This window comes from Sinohyriopsis cumingii, chromosome 6, assembly GCF_028554795.1.
Source record: "Sinohyriopsis cumingii isolate HCF-2022 chromosome 6, ASM2855479v2, whole genome shotgun sequence".
In the NCBI taxonomy this organism is placed as follows: domain Eukaryota; kingdom Metazoa; phylum Mollusca; class Bivalvia; order Unionida; family Unionidae; genus Sinohyriopsis; species Sinohyriopsis cumingii.
In genome coordinates, this window is record NC_142966.1 from 150,706,573 (window position 1) to 150,724,687 (window position 18,115).

General features: G+C 34.8%; 1 protein-coding gene across 4 annotated transcripts in view; it reads left to right on the forward strand.

Moving 5' to 3' along the window:
- Positions 1 to 16,478, forward strand: part of LOC149798261 (uncharacterized) — a 141,350-nt gene extending 124,872 nt beyond the window's left edge. For all 4 annotated transcript variants that reach the window (XR_016421991.1, XR_016421993.1, XR_016421992.1 and 1 more), the window contains 2 exons: positions 2,827 to 2,873; positions 12,064 to 16,478. Coding sequence is in view for 1 of the 4 variants with exons in the window: in XM_089963397.1 (XP_089819523.1) it covers positions 2,827 to 2,846 (20 nt within the window). In the remaining 3 variants the exon portion in view is untranslated. The remainder of the gene's footprint in view (positions 1 to 2,826; positions 2,874 to 12,063) is intronic.
- The last annotated feature ends 1,637 nt before the right edge of the window (positions 16,479 to 18,115 follow it).

Sequence of the window (18,115 nt, forward strand, 5' to 3'; positions counted from 1 at the left end):
CTGGGAATAAAAATTCACTGAATTTGCATGTTAGTCATGAAACCCAAATTCCAGCTCCATTTTCTGAGAGAAAAAAGTATTTTAGACTTGGGAAGCAGCTGAGGGAGATGTTGGGTGTTTTCAGAAGTCATGGCAGCCTTGTAATATGAACAAATTCTTGTGAGCTGAATTCAGTCCTCAATAACATTTGGGGATTCAGTAGATTTGGCATGCTTTTTACAGAAAATTCTTGAGAGACAATGAAAGTTTATAATATTGTATGCAGCCAGGATAGAAGTGTGTGGAGGGGGTGAAATAGGATGGTTATCAGGTTAAGAATCAAAGGTCTAAAACAAATGTGTGGATATTTTTTGAATGATTTCCATTTCTAGTAAACATTATATGTTACTGTAAATTTGACATTATTGTAGGTATCAGAAATATACTTATCTTTGCTTTATCAGATCTCATCAGCCTGCTGTTTTGCTATAAGGTTATGTTTACCCCTGCATTATGACACAGCTCAGTTCATTCATTTCTCTTTATACCTAGTATTTGACATGAGCAGAGCTTTTAGACATCCAAGGCAATATCATTTAGTTTACAGTTCTATTCCAGGCATTTGGCAGTGATGCTAACATTGCGAACTATATGCCATTGGCATTCTTATGTCATAACACCCAGGCTATCAACACAAAATGAGTGTCAAATGTCTGACAACTTCATTAAAGTTTATGGTCCTCCATGTATTTTATCAGACACACCCAAAGTCAAAGCCTACAATTGTGATAAACTAACATCAGTAAGTTCATTCTTATAGAATATTGAATGTTAGGTCTTCTGGCCCTAAAGGAAGGAGACATCTTTTCTGTGTGTTATTCATTTATCCACCAATCCATCCTTTGTACTTGTAGCAAGCTATCTAAAAACAATTACTGAGTCAAACAAGATCAAAATGGGAGGAAGCTGCCTAATAGCATGTCACCAAGAAAGCACTTAGCTCCCATTTCCTGTGTTTGAAAATAACCACTAGTGTTTTAAAATTACACTTCGACCAAATAAATACCATAGAAATTTAGATACCTTGAATGGGTTCCAAGACCTGATTTGGAAAAGGTTACTGTGACTTCATTATTAAGGTTGCATGGCAGGACTGTGAGTTATGTTAAGGACATCAGCTTATATCTCAAATAAGGTTTTATATGTTAATGCCATGATGTGGGCATGATCTGTTTAGTTGATGGTGACTTTGACTAACTTTCAGGGTCATATTCTGTTTACCAGTGAGGGTTGTGTGGGTTCTCACACTAACTTTGTAAGGACATTTCTCAAAAGCTATTGGACTGAACCAGTCCTAGTTGGATATTTAGATGCCTTGAGAAGATCCAAAGACCTGATTAGGTTGTAGCAATTTTAGTAATGGTGTCTTTTATGGTTATTGGGGATACTTCGTGAAGGACATCAGCTTGTAAGTAAGATGTATCAAACATGGTTTAACTAAACCCTTGTGGGGAAGGTCTAAGGACCTAATTAGCTTTTAATGATTGGTAAGTTTCTCCAGATTTCAGGATTATATTATGTATGCAGCATTTATTCTTCATAGTTAGGTGATCGATCACCTAACTGACATAAAAAGCTTTCAGATCTGTTAAAGTGATGCCATTCCACCACCAGGTACAGCTGTTGTTACTTAATGTAAAATAGAAGAACTGCAATAAAAAAGGGGGGAAAATATCTTTAAATGACTTGCTCTTAAAACCATTCAGTAGACATTACTTCTTCTCCCACAGACTTGGAAGCTTTGGTCTGTGGTTTGTGAGGATTTGAAGAGTGGGTATATTGTCTTTATGCCTATGTGTCTGTCTGTCATTCTGTTTGTCCATTTTGTCCACAAGCAATGGATATATATATATATATATATATATATATATATATATATATATATATATATATATATATATGAAGAAACTTGTTGCAAGCTAGTTTAAATTTACTTTCTGAAACATACAAGAAAGCTTGCGCAAGCTAGCTTTTCTTTCTGAAGAAAACAAGCTTGCACAAGCTAATTTTACTTTCTGAAGAAAACAAGTAAGCTTGCACAAGCTAGTTTTACTTTATGAAACAAACAAGAAAGCTTGTGCAAGCTAGTTTTAATTTCTGAAGCAAACAAGAAAGCTTGTACAAGCTTGCAGTTATATCCAGCTATCTTGCCTAAGCCTGCACTTGCTTGTACAAGCTTGCGCAAGCATCCATGTTAGCTTATAAACATCAAACTAGCTTATTGCAAGCTTACCGCAAGCTTGCCACAAGCTTTCAGCAAGGATGCATTTTGGTTTGGGTCGAGTTCTATATAGCATGCACACAAGATTCAGTGATGACAAATGAAACAAAAGTGACATCACTGGATATTTAGATGCCATTAAAGGATTCTGTGGCATTGTTAGGAACTTTTGAAGACAAACTAATTTTCAAGGTCAGAAGATGTTTTTTTATTTACATTGTTTTCTCTCTTAGCATTCTTCCATATTTTACAATCATCTTCATTAAGTTTTATTCATCTTTTTAAACCCAGATGTTCATTCAGTGTAGGAAAGCAAGACAAAGCACTTTTCTGAGATGATATATATGCACCACTGTCATTAATGACAAGCTCATATCAAATACAAAATGTTTTGATAACCATCTGTTCAAGATAAATATAAGAATTTAAAAATGGCCACCAAAGTGGTTATGTTGACCATCGAAATCACCATTCTCATTTCTGACAATCTACCTGTCATAAGAGGTTTATGATTTTTTAAGCAAAAACATAAATTTGACCATTTTCTTTTGTAATATTGTTTTTAGGTAAAGCTTCCTCATCATGATGGATGAAGAATGGGATCCTGACAAAGGTAGGTTTGTGCCATGGAGCTGTCTTAGTTTGTTGCCAAGTATAATAAGAATTTGACGTCAGGAGTTCAGGAAATATATGCAGAACCTCGTCTGAGTCAGGGAAATTGACCAATAGTTCTCATCATCAAATCCACTGATGAGAATAAAAACTAATCATCTCTTGTGATAGCTAAAGCTCTTTCGGGCTTGACTGACACACATCTGTCAATCTACTTCACTCAAAGCAGTTGGTGGAGATACATATTAAGGTGTTTTGATATGACTCTCTCAACTCAAGAGGTGTTTGTTTGATCTTGAGATCTGAATTACTGCAATGATATCAGCTCTTAGAATGTCCACAAGTGAAATGAATCATCATTCTCTGTAATGGATAGTTCATACACATTCCAGATGTTCAACTGTGCCACTTTGCCCATATTTGTTAAAGCCATTAAACATTCCTTTTGACCCTTTCACTCCTAATCCTGTGAAGTGTTTCAGCTGACAGACATTAGGCTACCACAAACGTGGCTGCATGAGGGAACTAATCTGTCCCAGATATTGGCAGAAGGGTTACTTGCTGTATCATCCTGTGCATAAAATGTCAATTATGTAAATTACCAGGCAGAACTTTTCTTTTTGTTCAGATATGTTACCTGATCATAATGTCTATGGAGAATTACTACCTCACAAACCCAGGCTTCCCAGGCTAAAACGTTTTAGTTAAGTATTATTGAAGAAAAAAAATGGTTTCTTATATTCTAGAAGTTTACATCAGAAGAGTTCTTTTGGGGTCTTGATCATCCAACATTGATGCAAATTTACCCTCAATATGGCCACAATAGTACATCCAATATAGCTGCCACAAACAATGTTGTGAAAATCTTGCCGTTGCTACTTCCACTGAATTGATAGTCATTTTGACATGGGATTTTTGCTGAAAGACTTGAGATGATGTCTTCCTGATCCAAATGAAAACTGTGCCATTCTGCCATTCCGTATGTCCAACCACAGCAGCAAGTTTGAAAATCTTGTTATAATCATTGAAGAGTATAAGAGGTCATTTCACCTCTCTGCAGTGCAAAGGAAGAATGGTCTTATTTTGAATTTCTGTAAATTCCTTTTGCCCAATAGAGCATCAGTGCCTTCATTGGACTCTTGTTTTGTGTGGGGCTGGTTTCTCTTATCTGTTCATTTGCAAGGAACAGCCCGTGTTCCTCCAACAGAATACCACAAATACTTTCATTCTTTGCAAGACTTGATAAGAAGATATCATTGAAAGCTTGCCTTTGTCTGCTGGGAACTCAAAATGCAGCAGCAGATTCAGTTCCCCTTGTAAGACTTCATATGTGGTCCATCCAGTTCTTACTTCCACCAAACTGAAGACCTGATAAGGATATCCAGATCCCTTTAGGAACCAAGTTTCATCAACTGCTGAGTTAGATGAAAAGTTGGAACAGTTTTTCGACCAGGGTTACGATTTAGACTTCAGCTAATCACATCAGAGTGTTTGAAAAAGTCGGAACCATACAGTCAAATAAACCATTGTCATTGGTACACTACAACATATGAGCAAAACAGTTAATTATGTAGAATTACATGGATACAAATAATTACTTTAACTCAGATACCACCATCTTGAAAATCTAGTTTCATGTACATTTAGCCTATAAATTTGCTATAAGTAATGTTTTGTGAAAACAGCATAGTAGACCAAATTATCTCAACTGGTTTCCCTGTCTGAGCAGACTTGTTTACCAGTTGTTTCAGTCACAGTTCAAGACTGATATATGATGTCACAACATAGATATCTCCAGAATCAAAGGCTGCATATGCTTCACACTGACGTGATGTCACAAAGTCAGGTAGCATGCAGCAGAGATATATACTTGCTTATATATATGCATCACACTGACATGTGACAGTCACATGATTCAACACAATGACATGTCCTGTCACAGAATCAGCATGCAACAAAGGTTGACACAGAATCAAAGGCTACATATGCTTGTTGGTAAAAGATGTCAGCGAACAACATACAAAGATTTAGTTTGCTTTGGTGTACTTTTATTGTCCAGTACTTAATCTACATAAGGTATGACAGGTTGTTTTGTCATAATTAATACACAATCAGGAATGGATGATCCAATTTTTTTCACACAAATAATATCTTTTAAATATTTTAAAAAAGTAGAAATTGGGAGAAACTTGATTTCTCTTTATGTGAAATGGAGTAAATTGTTAAGTGGGTTTATTGTTGTGAAATGTTTTTCTTTAAATAAGTTACCCAGTCATAATATATTAGAAATACTGCTACCTTGTAAATCCAGCCCTCCCAGGTAAAACATTTTAGCTAAAATGTTATCTGCTCACCTCAGTGGCAGCTAGAGTGATCTCCATTGTTGCTGGGACTGATACCAAATCCCTTGCATTAATCAGTTATACTTTAGCTTGTACTGAACAGCACACTCTCTACAGAGAGGTCTCGCAAACTCCACACAGCAGTTTGTAACTTTTCTACCTAAAAGCAAGTTGGAGAAGTTTCATCTTTGAATGGATTTATACCCTATCTAGTTTTCTAACTTTCTATGTTATCACTTTGCCATCTTCACACACCTAGGTTGCCTTTGGTTACATGCCTGCATGAGACGCAATGGTGTATCCTCACATTGCTATAACAATATTTATATGTGCATGCCTGGGGCATGTTATTTAAAACTCATTTAGTATTGCTGTATAATTTCTGCTGGGTCAGTTAAGTTTCTGTATTATCTTGTCTTAACATCTAATTCATAGTTGTTTATGTGGCACTTTACTGATTTTTATCTGAATTGTGCTAAATTGGGCCTTTCCTTCTGGTAACATTGTCTCATAATGGATATTGTTGCATCTACTTTGTAAGTATCAATAATGATGCTTCATTTCCTCTTTTATGTGTAGGTTTTGTGTGTAATATAAAAACCTTGCTTAAATCACTGTATAGCATCTGCCTTGATTAGATAATTACAGGTAAGTTTTCTATACATGGTTTACTCAGTAGCATCCAGTTCATGCATGTAATTACTGTAAGTGATGCTTCAGTGATTTAACCTGTATAGGCAGTTAAATATTGGCCTTCATATGTGTAACTTGTTACTAGAACTTATTATTCGTCTTCCACTTTGTTCATGTAGTAACTATAAGCGATACTTAAGGGATTTTACCTGTGTATGCAATAAAAATTGACCTTCCTGTTGGTAACTTATTATTAGAATGGATTATTTAGTGTCCACTTTATAAATATTTATAGTAATACTCTGTTTTTCTACTTGTACATGCCACATGCACCCCTTTACAGGTAGTGATGGGAATCAGTCAGAATTGCATAATCAATAATCGGTTAATAAGAGCAAATTTTAATTTTTGTTTGTTATACAATTATATCTTTACTGAAGTGCTCAAAATGCTAATAAATGTACAGGAGTAATCTCCTTTAATGGCATGTATTCTTCAACCTGGTAAAATATTTACATTTTTTGTTATGTTGTGTAATTTCTGTTCTTTTACTTTGTTAAATGAAAGCAAAGTTTATGGCTGATCAGTATTATGTAACTGAAATACTGTTGTAATTCACAAAATCTTTTCATTCATATGTGATGTTTCTATAATTTAAAGCATAGAAGGGCATGGTTTTCTTGTTGGTCATTATTTACAACCATCAGAATGTGTTTAAATTTATCAACTCAACAATTTAACAATTTAATCATGTAATCATGACTGTATCCTCCTAATTATGAAAAATTGCACCTATGGAATATGGTTATGGTTTTATATTTGTATTGTATGAAGGGAATAAATAATTCAGATCAGCTTTAGTGGTTTGAAAACCTTATTTAACCCACCATTTACCAGGAGTTTTTCTAACCTTGTGTTTTGCTTGCAACTAAAAGTAGTCTCCCTTTACACACAAAGGCTTATGGAGTTTCACAATCACTTACCTTATTGGTTTGCTCAACCAACGGATGATCAATTAAAATTGATAATCTGAACTATTTATAATAGTGTGTAACTCTGCATGGATGCTCATAGGTTCATAAATAAGGACACTCTCTACACGTAAGCATATATTGCTGCTTTGTTTAGTCTTACAGATTTAGACCATGAGCAAGGCCAGTCTAACAACCATTCAGCATGTGTAGTTTTCTCTGGTTGTCATTCCTTGAATACATGTTGGACTTGCTTATTATGGACAGAAGTCAGTGGGCATTAATTCCTTGGGATCTAAGGGGAAGTCGCGAAAGAATAGCATGAGAGATTAAAACATCAGCCTGCATGCAAGGGTCCAAAAATACATCATTTGCTGAGGAGCAAGGTGAAGGGCAACAACAGCTTCAGTTACAGTCTTACATATCAGACTTATGGACAAGCTCAATACCCCATGTCCTATCTCAACCTCAGGAACTGGATATCATGCCAGCCAAAAATGATTAAGGTCCTTCATGACTCGGTATCACATTCAGCACAGCTCCTAAACCTTTGCCCATAGTTCTTTCAACTACAACAAAGCACGTATCGCTTGGTTGTTAATATACACACATTAAATTATTTTACGCTCTTCGGTTTATGAAGGGATGCAGCAGTGAGTCATAATAGCACTCATTGTAGAGACTATGCAATGAGAGTGGACCAAGAGATCTGACTTACATACCACTCACATGGTTTCCAGAAGTTTTGTGAATTGCCTACAGCGGGCTAATTATATTTGGTAGCAGACATAATTTCATGTGTTACCCTCCTTCTCATTCTCAGTGACCTTGTAAGCAAGGACATTTCCAAACTTAGACTCTTTCAAGATTTTGGTTGACTGAGTCTGGAGTCATTCTTCAGGCAAGAATGTGCTTGCCACAGGAACTAGAATTAGTGCATTGGTAGATTCCTTGTCTATATGGAGTAATCCATCTGCTAGAGAATTCCGTTGCCTGCCAAATATGTCCATTATAACAGTGGACATCCTAGTCCCATGTTGCTTTCAAGGGCTCCCATAACAATGATTATGTGGTTCAATGGATGTTGAACCTTTGACCATTGGAACAACATTCACAATCTGCATAATATGATGTTGCATCTGGATGGTGGTGAAATTACCCTGGACTCGCATCTGGGATACCTCCGCAAGTACAACCTCAGCATTCATGATCGCTGCAGATGTGTACACAGAGGACTTGGTGGCCAAGTCTCTTAACATTTCAATATGCCATAGGTGTGTGGCTCCCTCGTGATCATTATTTACATTTCAATATTTTTGGGACAAAACCATTTTTAAAACCCTTCATTGGTGTCTGGAGAACCTATATAGGAATGGAGTTCTTGTTCTTTCCAACAGCTCCACTTTGGTGATTTATCTCAAACAGCTAAGTGGATCCATGTCCCCAGATCTTCGTATTATTTTTGGATTTTATAAAGTGATGTACTTGTTGAGTACAAGTCTATATCGCATTTCGATATATCCAGTGTCTTGAAAGAAGAAACTAATGCAAACAGAATGGTCTTCTTATCTCTTGGTTTTCACTTAGTAAATGCTCAGGATCAGCCTATGATGGGCCTTTTGGTGATAAGGTAGGTGGAATGCCAGAATCTCAACCTTTCTCTCACCAGTCCTGCATCCAAATTGAAATTGTAAATGTTGTTGTTGTTGTTGAGTTTAGTGCCATTTTTCAGCACAAGATAGGCTATAAATGGCAACCAGTATAACTGGTGGAGGAAGAACCCTGGAAAACACTGGCAAGAACCACCAACCCATGAGAAGCTACTGGCAAGCTTTCTCATGTACCCACAATAGCTGAGCCTAAGACTTGAACCCATGCAGACAGAGGTGAGATGGCAGTGATTAGTAATGGTGAGCACTTTACACCACTCGGACACTCAGGGCCCCTGAAATTGTAAATATCTAACTCATCAAAATGTGATCCCAGCATGACAACAACAAACAACAGTTGGGTTTGGTTCAACATTCACATTTAGGCTAGTGAGCATATTTACATTACATAGTAGGTTTGAATATGCATTGAATGATGTATAATCCGCTGAATGAAGTACATCCCTTGTATTCAAATCATGGGCACCACTGTACTAATCTTTAATGATGTATCCAAAATACAGGAATGAAGTTTCAGAAATATTGTTTAGAAAATTATGTAAGACTGGAAAAACTTAGTTGTAGTTTGCTTTGTTAGAAACCTTATACCCCATTTTACAGAAGTATGGAAATCATTCTAATATTTTGGAGTGAAAGGCAATTACAGATTGAAGTTCTGGTATAGCTGCCAATCAAAATTCCCTCTTAAGGCAAGCCAGTTTCAGGGTTTTAATGATTAACTGGCCTGTATTGCTATCGGAAAACAAAAGACAAATCAGCCAATTATAAACAGGGGAGACACCAAAACATCCAGCTTTCCATTGTGTGGAAAATTATGATTTTATTTAGCCAAAACACAAAACTAAAATAGATTGATGATGATATTGGTCGATCTAGATTCAGAATATTAGCCTTTATTATTTCCATTCTCACATGAACATAAGACATTTATGCTAGCTGTGTGTCTTGTACAATTAAAGGTGTACCTTTTCATAAAGATTACCACAATGTCTATAATTGCTTATATCATTGAACGTAACTCGTAAATGTGGATCAACGTGAATGAAACCACTATTAACGATTAGCTAAAATGTTATCTTGAAGAATATGATTTGGTTGAAACAATGAATAAAGCAAAATCTGCATCTGATGTGTTTGGGAATAAACAAGGATTAAAGTGATGCTAAGCACGATTTGCACTGTGTAAGTACTGTACATTATAGTACATTATAGTAAACTCGAACCAGCCTGTGCATTATGAAGTCTTTATTTTGCTTTATTTAATTTTTCAGGTTGGAGAAATCAGAAAATATGCATGTGTAAAATAATAACAAAAGCAATCATAGTTGTTTATAACAGTTTAGTAAGTGTTGAAACACCAAGAATGTATTTTGTTACATGCATACAAGTTTTAGGACATGGGGGAAAAAAATATTTGTGTCTGAAAATGTACAGCCATTATCGTAGTCAACAAAAAAACTTAAAAACTTTAGACATCGTCCCATGGATAAGCCAACCCCCCTTCTTCCAGGCCTTTATTTTTTCCTAAATTATTTGGCTTATGCACGAGTATATATGGTACATTCGTGTTTACACTGAGGCAGGGAAATCCCAGTCTTGAGGTTATATTGTTCGTCTCCGCACTCAGCAAAGCCTCATGGGGAGATAATTAATGTAACCCCTCAACTGGAATTTCCTTGTCTTGGCACAAACCCCACCATAGATTATATTAATATCACTCATGAAGCCCCCTGCTTTAAAAATCCATGCCTACTCTGGATACTTGATCTCAAAGTTATCTAAAAGACCCAGTGTTAGCTATGAAATGGTTTCTCATTAAGATCATGCTGTTGCGTCCAGGGAGATATGCCTTATTTTACCTTCAAAAGAGGGGAAGGACAATATATTAGCACTGACACTTTCATCAGGAACAAAGTGGGCTATCTGTTCTGCATATTAGACTAAACCCACACCAACGAGTTTTCTTTGTATATTGGCTCACTAAGTTAGGACATATGGCACAAACATTCATATGAGTAAAACTGTTCTCTAACTGTAATTATCCATGCCATGGGATGGAGATTCAAGTACACATCTTTACTTTTTATCAGTGATCATTCATCCTAAAAGGTTCAATTTGACATGGGGCCCCAAGTGGCCGAGTGGTCTAAAGCGCTCTCCATTACGGATCACTGCCATCTCACCTCTGTCTGCATGGTTTTGAGTCTCGGATTCAGCCAATGTGGATATGTGAGAAAGCTTGCCAGTAGCTTCTTGAGGGTTGGTGGTTCTTTCCGGGGATTTCCCGGGTTCTTCCTCCACCATTAATACTGGCCGCCATGTATAGCCTATCGTGTGCTGAAAAATGGCATTAAACTCTACAACAACAACAACAACATCAATTTGACATGGGGAACCTTTACCCATGGTAAAATGGTTACCTTTCCAGGTCATTTGACAACTTCATAAAGATGAAGTCTCACAACTATACTGGATTTGCAGGAGGGAAAATGTTTCCGTTTCAGAGTTACTCCCTGACATTTGAAGTCCATTTTCTAGTTGGGTTATCTAGAAGCTCTCTCACATACCTTAGGGGTCCAGAGATGGTCTCTCTAAGGTCAGTAGATGTATGTCCCTCCACCTTTTAACTATTCTCCTAAGTTATTATCATTGGGTCACATATTTGAAGAAAAAAACAATTTTTTCTTGTAAACTATGTTTCTTTGATAAGTCATAATACACATATACCCTCTGAGTAGTTACATACATATAGAGAGCATTCCTTCCACTCCATTTGTAAATGACAAATTCACAGGATTTGGCACCAGTCATGATATCAAGGGGAGATCACAGTAACTGCCACTTAGGTGGCAGATAACTTTTAGCTTTATTAGCTAAAACGTTTTAACCAGAGAGGGTTGGATTTGCAAGGTAGTAGTTCTCCTAAGTAATTATGACTAGGTAAGTATTATTGAAGAAAACTATTGACTAGAAAAAATTCTTGATTTTTTTTGTTTTAATTGTGTGATCAGGCCTACAAGTAATGATATTGAATTACCTGTTAAAACTCTGGTCAAGAGATTGATCAAGAAGAGAATGCATCATTTAGTATGGTTAATTTGTCTCGAGATACATTTTTCTCTGCATGTGATATTTTTTTAAAATACATTTTCAGTGATCATTCTTATTATTAATTAAATTGCACACATCTTTTGGAATAAAGATGCTCTTTCATTGACAACAAATTGAATTTGTATCCAAAAATACAGAAATTCATTAACTTGCAATTACAATACCAATGCATACATGCACTCTTTCATACACATGATGATTGGGCTGAGTTCAATACTACATGTAAATTACCAAAAGTTCCAATAACATATCAGATATAGTGACATCTATAAAAGTGTTTGAAACTATCATAAAGATTGCAAACAAGAACAGATTTTGCCGGTAATTGGTGAAATAATGATGCTCAGAATTTGAACATAATCCCAAAAATTGGACTTGATCAGTTGATTGCATATGTTACATTCCCAGTAGTTAGCAGAAAAATGGGAAATAATCTTTTATAATTATATATTCTCTATTTTCAGGGCCTGGTGATTTTGCAGAAAGGCTCTTTGTGTGTGTGTGTGTGTGTGTGTGTGTGTGAATGTGCGCATCATCAAACTATTGTGATCTTTTTACTTGGAAATGGACAATACTTACAGGACAAAATAATGGATGATGAGGTCAAAATGGCATGACATGGCACAGCTGTTATGTGCATCTCTCATAGCCTTCGTTGTTGTTGTGTGTGTGTGTGTGTATGATGAATGAATTAAATTTATAAATTGTCAGTATTTTACACCATGCTATATGTTCACATTCCTCGGTATCAAAATTATGCCTTTTTATTATGACTCAGTTTTGTTAGGCTTCAATATATTTTGTTATGTCTCAGACTGTATTTGAATGTTAATGAAAAAATAATCAATATCCTTTGTTTTTCACTGGAATGGTGCACATTTACATGGAGGAAGACATCTGCAACCAAAATGATGCAAATTCTGTCTTGTAGCATTTCCTCACTATTGGATGGTCATTTAAATGATATAAAAGGACACATTAAGTTTTAACTGTGAAGCCATTCATATTTTGTATTTAAGACTAAGAATACCATCTTCTCCCAATGCTTTTAGATGCACAAAGCTACTTCTCCATTTTGGAGTCCCAAAATTTAGGAACAAAGAAAATTATTCCCCCAAAATATTGTATGGCAACTGGGACATGCTTTACTTTTTGTTTTCATTTTTTGAAGTTTGTAGATTAACAGTTCTGTTCAAATGTAGATATGATAAAATCAGAATCTTTTGTATTGTATGTAATTGTCACATTTCCGGACTAGAAAATACCTACATTAAAACAACAGTTTGTCTCTGTCAATGAAGTTTTGAAGCTTGCATACAAATAACTAAAAACATTACTGCTTCCTTTATTTATAGTATTAAATTACCATTCTGTTTATGATTGAAAATTTTCGATTTTATTAATGTGTCCCAAAACATAAGTTTAAAAATTATCACTTTTGTCCAAGAGTGCATTAAAATTATTCAAATAAAAGTATTTATGGTGTCCAAAACTTCAGGTAAAGATGGTAAAAATCGACCAATTTTTCAAACATTCATTTAATTGAATTTAAACATGAATCCAGTCAAGTGTAAATATGTATCAGTGCTTGTTTTTAAGTCATAGTTAACTCAATTCAAGTTTATGGTTTTAATTACTATTCCAATCAGGTGTATAAAAATGTGTATTTTTAAACGTTTGTGAGCTTTTGGTATTACCTGCATCATCCATCTTTTAATGTGTGGTCCATGCATATAAGTGTTTTCAACTTTTTCTGGAACAAACTGCTTGACCAATTTATAACTTGATAGGACTCTTCATACGGATTTCTCTACCAAAATGGTGTTGGGGAGAAGTGTGCGCTTTCCTAGCAGTAATGTGTCTAATATACTAACCAAATTGGAAGCCATATTTTTTTCTTCTTGTCCAGAATAGTTATTCCAGTCTTGATCAAACTTTATTGTCATGTTTCTTAATACATTTTATATCAAATATCAAACTTTTGTTTTGGGTGGTTCCACAGCAGTGGTTATCCTTGCTTAGTGGTCAGTTGAAAAAACATTTTTTTGACTTCTTGTCTACAATATTTGCACACCTTCACCTTTGTACCCCCTACTGATTTTAAAATCTAAAAGCATAAAGAATATAAAAAATGCACAAAACTTTGTTATTTGATTCACTGGTTTATATTCTGAACCTGTCTCCAGAAATTCTCAAACTCCGTCAACTTATTTGCATTTCAAACCAAATGGATGCTTGCGATGTAAAGAAACAGTCAGGCTACTCCCTGTCAATTTCTGGTTTCTAGACCAGTTCATTTTATAGAAACTATGTCATATACATCAAATATTTGCAATGTTTAGTTTTAATATTTCTAAAACAAATTGAACAAATCAAAAGGAGGAACTCTTGTATACATGTTTTCAAAGGGATATAACTACAAAACCTAAAGAATTGTTGAGATTATCAAAGACAGTGGACTGTATCACATCTGTTGCTTGAAAACATAGACTCACCCATCATGCAGATCTGATGACCATGTTACTAAAGAAACTCCCATTGGATTTGAAATGCCAATCAGTTGACAGTGTTTGAGACCCCCTGGCAATAATAAAGTCAGAAATTATAAATTGATGAATGAAATGATTACATTTTGTATTGAGTACCTCCGTTAGCAATTGTGTGGCTTTGTCAGCAACCAGATTTTAAAACATTTGATAGGAGTGTGGCTTCTATATCAACCACATGAGAAATTTATTTTCAACTTTTCCAGAAAAGCTGAGCCATTTTCAAAATAAATTTTTTAGGGATGTTTGTTAGAACATGCTCAATCAAAAAAAAATCAAGGTTTAATAGTGCTGTATCCTTTATAGCAGTCAGGTCGAAAAACTGTTTTCAACTGTTGAAGAATGACTGAACCACTTACAGTCACACTTGGTTGGAATGTTTATTAGGGCATGCCATTAAACTTGTGTACAGAGTCACTCCACTTGCAATGGTGTGGCTTCCATAGCAACCATATGGAAAACCATTTTAACTTTTCCAGAAAGGCTGAACCACTTTTGATGAAACTTGAAGTGTTTCTAAGTACATGTTCTATCCATGTTGTGTACAGATGTCACACCTAGTAAGTGTTAATTGCTTCCTTATCAACAATGTAAAAATCCTATAATTAACTTTTATGCATTGTCTGAACCAGTTTTGATCATCCTTGGAATGAGTGTTTCTTATGATATATTCTATCCAGTGTTGTTACTTTAATAGCAGATATATGGAAAAATCTATTTTTATCTTCTTCCTCAGAAAGGCTCAACCAATTTTGATCAAATTTGATGTAATTGTTTGGTAGATTTGTTCTCTGAATGTTGTTTCTGAGTTGGCTTGGCTTCCATAGCAACTGAATGGAAAACCTTCAAATGAAACTTATTTTCAATCCAGTATGGCTAGCTGTTACTAGTACTGTATATAAAAATAACTGTCATGAAAAGAATTATCTCAAAAACTGCCTTACCATATAAGACTAGATGCAATAGGTACAGTACAAACAGGAATACCTGTTACATTCTTCTAAAAGATACCAATGAACCATGCAGACCAGCTTGCAATGCAGTTAAGCAGCATATCAGATGTATATTTATACCTGACTGCTGGAAATCATTCTGATAGGGGTGTCTTTCAACACCTCCCATGTGCCTTGTTACTACATTAACTTTTTTCAGTAACCACTATGCCAGAAGAACGATATTTTGTTGGCATATAAAAACATCGTAAAAGTTGATTTGATTGTATGAATAGTTAGTATCATCTGTGTTTTTGCTTACAATGTATTAGATAATAATATATGACAAATAATATGCAATAAAATAAGTAACTTTACTTTGTTTGGGATATTAGTCTAGATCTATGTGATATACATGTTAAAGAGTTCCGACCACTAATTTATTATATGTAGATGTCAGTATTAACATCAGCAAACAATAATTATTGTATGCACTAGATGTATAAGCCTGTAATTCTGATTAAAATTAGGGTAAATTGGCTGAAGATGCAACTCCCTTGATAACTAACACCCTGATCAGCCTTCTTATAACATGGCATCTAGTGTGGATTCAGTTGTTTTAAAAGAAATTTTTAACAATGACTCCTGTGTGTTGCATGTAAAAATTGTGACACAAATGGTAAATGAAACCTTGATATGTTGCTACTTTATCATTAAAATGGCAATTGAAATGTTAGACTCAACATCATGAAATTTATAAGTTTTAAAAGAATTCACATATTTTGTAAGAGTTTACTGGAAAAATATTTTCTCAATACACTGTAAATAATATATGGCAAAATAGCAATCAGTTAAAAGTTCTGGTAAATGCTAGACCAAGTGTCAACAATGAAAAAAATAAAAACAAATTAAATATGTCTTGTCAGGTGAAATTCAAGTTGTAATCTTTTAATTCTGTCTCAGTGTAAACAATATAATCATGGCATGTTTTCTTCTATTATAATGTGAAAAGAGTCAGTTGACTGTCATATTTGATTATAAGCCTTATTTTGAATTTAGCATATTTGTGTTTGTAATAGCATGCTTATGTTTGCAATATATGTTGCAAGGCCTTGGCACCCTAATTGAATTTATACTTTACATCAATGTTAACACTGGCAAATAATAAGTACTGTGTCCCAGACATGTAATTCTTAATTCTGACTTTAATAATAATAACAATAATAATAATGTGGTGCTTTGCTGCATGTTTTTCTACGATGTCTCTAAAGCCAGGTATGATTAAAGTTGTCTTGTACTTTAATAGTTTCATCCTTATTGCAAAATTGAAGTGCATGTAAGTGCCATGGACAGAATATATGTAGACATTTAAAGCACTAGTAAAAGTCCCTGAAAATTAAAGTGCAAAAGTTCCATTTTGATAAACTAGTTACTCTCCCATTATCAAAGGAATATTTATAAATACTGTGAACTATTATGTTAAGTGAAATGCAAATATTGACAATTATATTTGTGAGAAAATGTTAATAAAACATGTAATATATATTTTGCAATGACATGGAAAGGAGTGTGAATTACAGTGTGCCAGTAGTATGAACTACAGTAAAATTCTGTTTATACAGATGCCACTTCCACATACTTTGTGATCATACTGACTGACAATTAGTGTTGTGAATCACTTAAAATAAAAGAATATACTTACCCATTGGGTCTTATACATTGAAGGTGTATTTTTATATCCTATTATGGATGATGTCAGTTTTGTATACCCATTGGGTCTTATACATTGAAGGTGTATTTTTATATCCTATTATGGATGATGTCAGTTTTGTATACCCATTGGGTCTTATACATTGAAGGTGTATTTTTATATCCTATTAAGGATAATGTCAGTGTTTTATACCTATTGGGTCTTATTAATTGAAAGTGTATTTTTATATCCTATTATGGATGATGTCAGTGTTGTATACCCATTGGGTTTTATTCATTGAAGGTGTATTTTTATATCCTATTATGGATGATGTCAGAGTTGTATATTTTGTTATTTGTTAAGTTGCAATTGTAATGACTTGCATAACATTGAATACTTTTTGGACACTATATTCTGCCTTGTTGGCAATTGCATTTTACTAATCAGCATAAGGGTGGATCAACTGAAAGCTGCTGACATATCAACATTTTAGATATAAAATAAAATGGATTTGCAATTAGAATATATTATTCTTATATTATTGCCTTGGAAGTTTAATTAATCACAAGAGATGTCACCTCCCTTGTATGACTATCTTCCCATCACGGAAGCATATATGCCTGATTGAAAGGCGACCACACATAAACTTTGTTAGTTTTAATCCATATCCATCACATATATCTACCTTAGAAATGCAGAACAACCAATTTAATAAACATTGTAGCACTAATAAACTTGGATAAATTCTTTCTCTAGTCACAATGATGTAGTCTCAAGTACTCTCTGCCTTTTTATGTCAGAACATTGTTACATCTTTAGGTAGCATCCTCCACATATTACTTGTCTTTCTCCAACTATTGACACATTAGGATGTCTCCACTAGCACAAGCTAGTACACTCTAGGCCTACATGTTCTCACCCTTCGTTCTGTTCAGTCATAGTGCTATATTCCACATTTAGTATCAGATGTCCTTGTAGGCCATAGGTGCATATTATCAGGAACTGATCCATGACACTTGATTGCACATGTATTCTCCACAAGTGTTGTCCCTGTTCAGCTGTCCCCATTGGATTCTTGCAGCTAAGGCTCAAAATGAAACATGTGGTACACTAACCCTAGGTTAACAAGACACATTCGTGTATCTACAAGCCACATGAGATTCATTAGAGCAAGACTTGACGCACTGATAAATCTACAGTAGTAGTTGCCCATAAACAACTTCATAATGTTGCAAAAAGAAAAGTGTGCATGTCTAAGGGGGGATTTCTTAGCGAGTTTTTTTTAACTTTGATGTGGAGTTTTAAGATTTGCCTCCATGACGAAGATGATAACTACTGTACTACCATA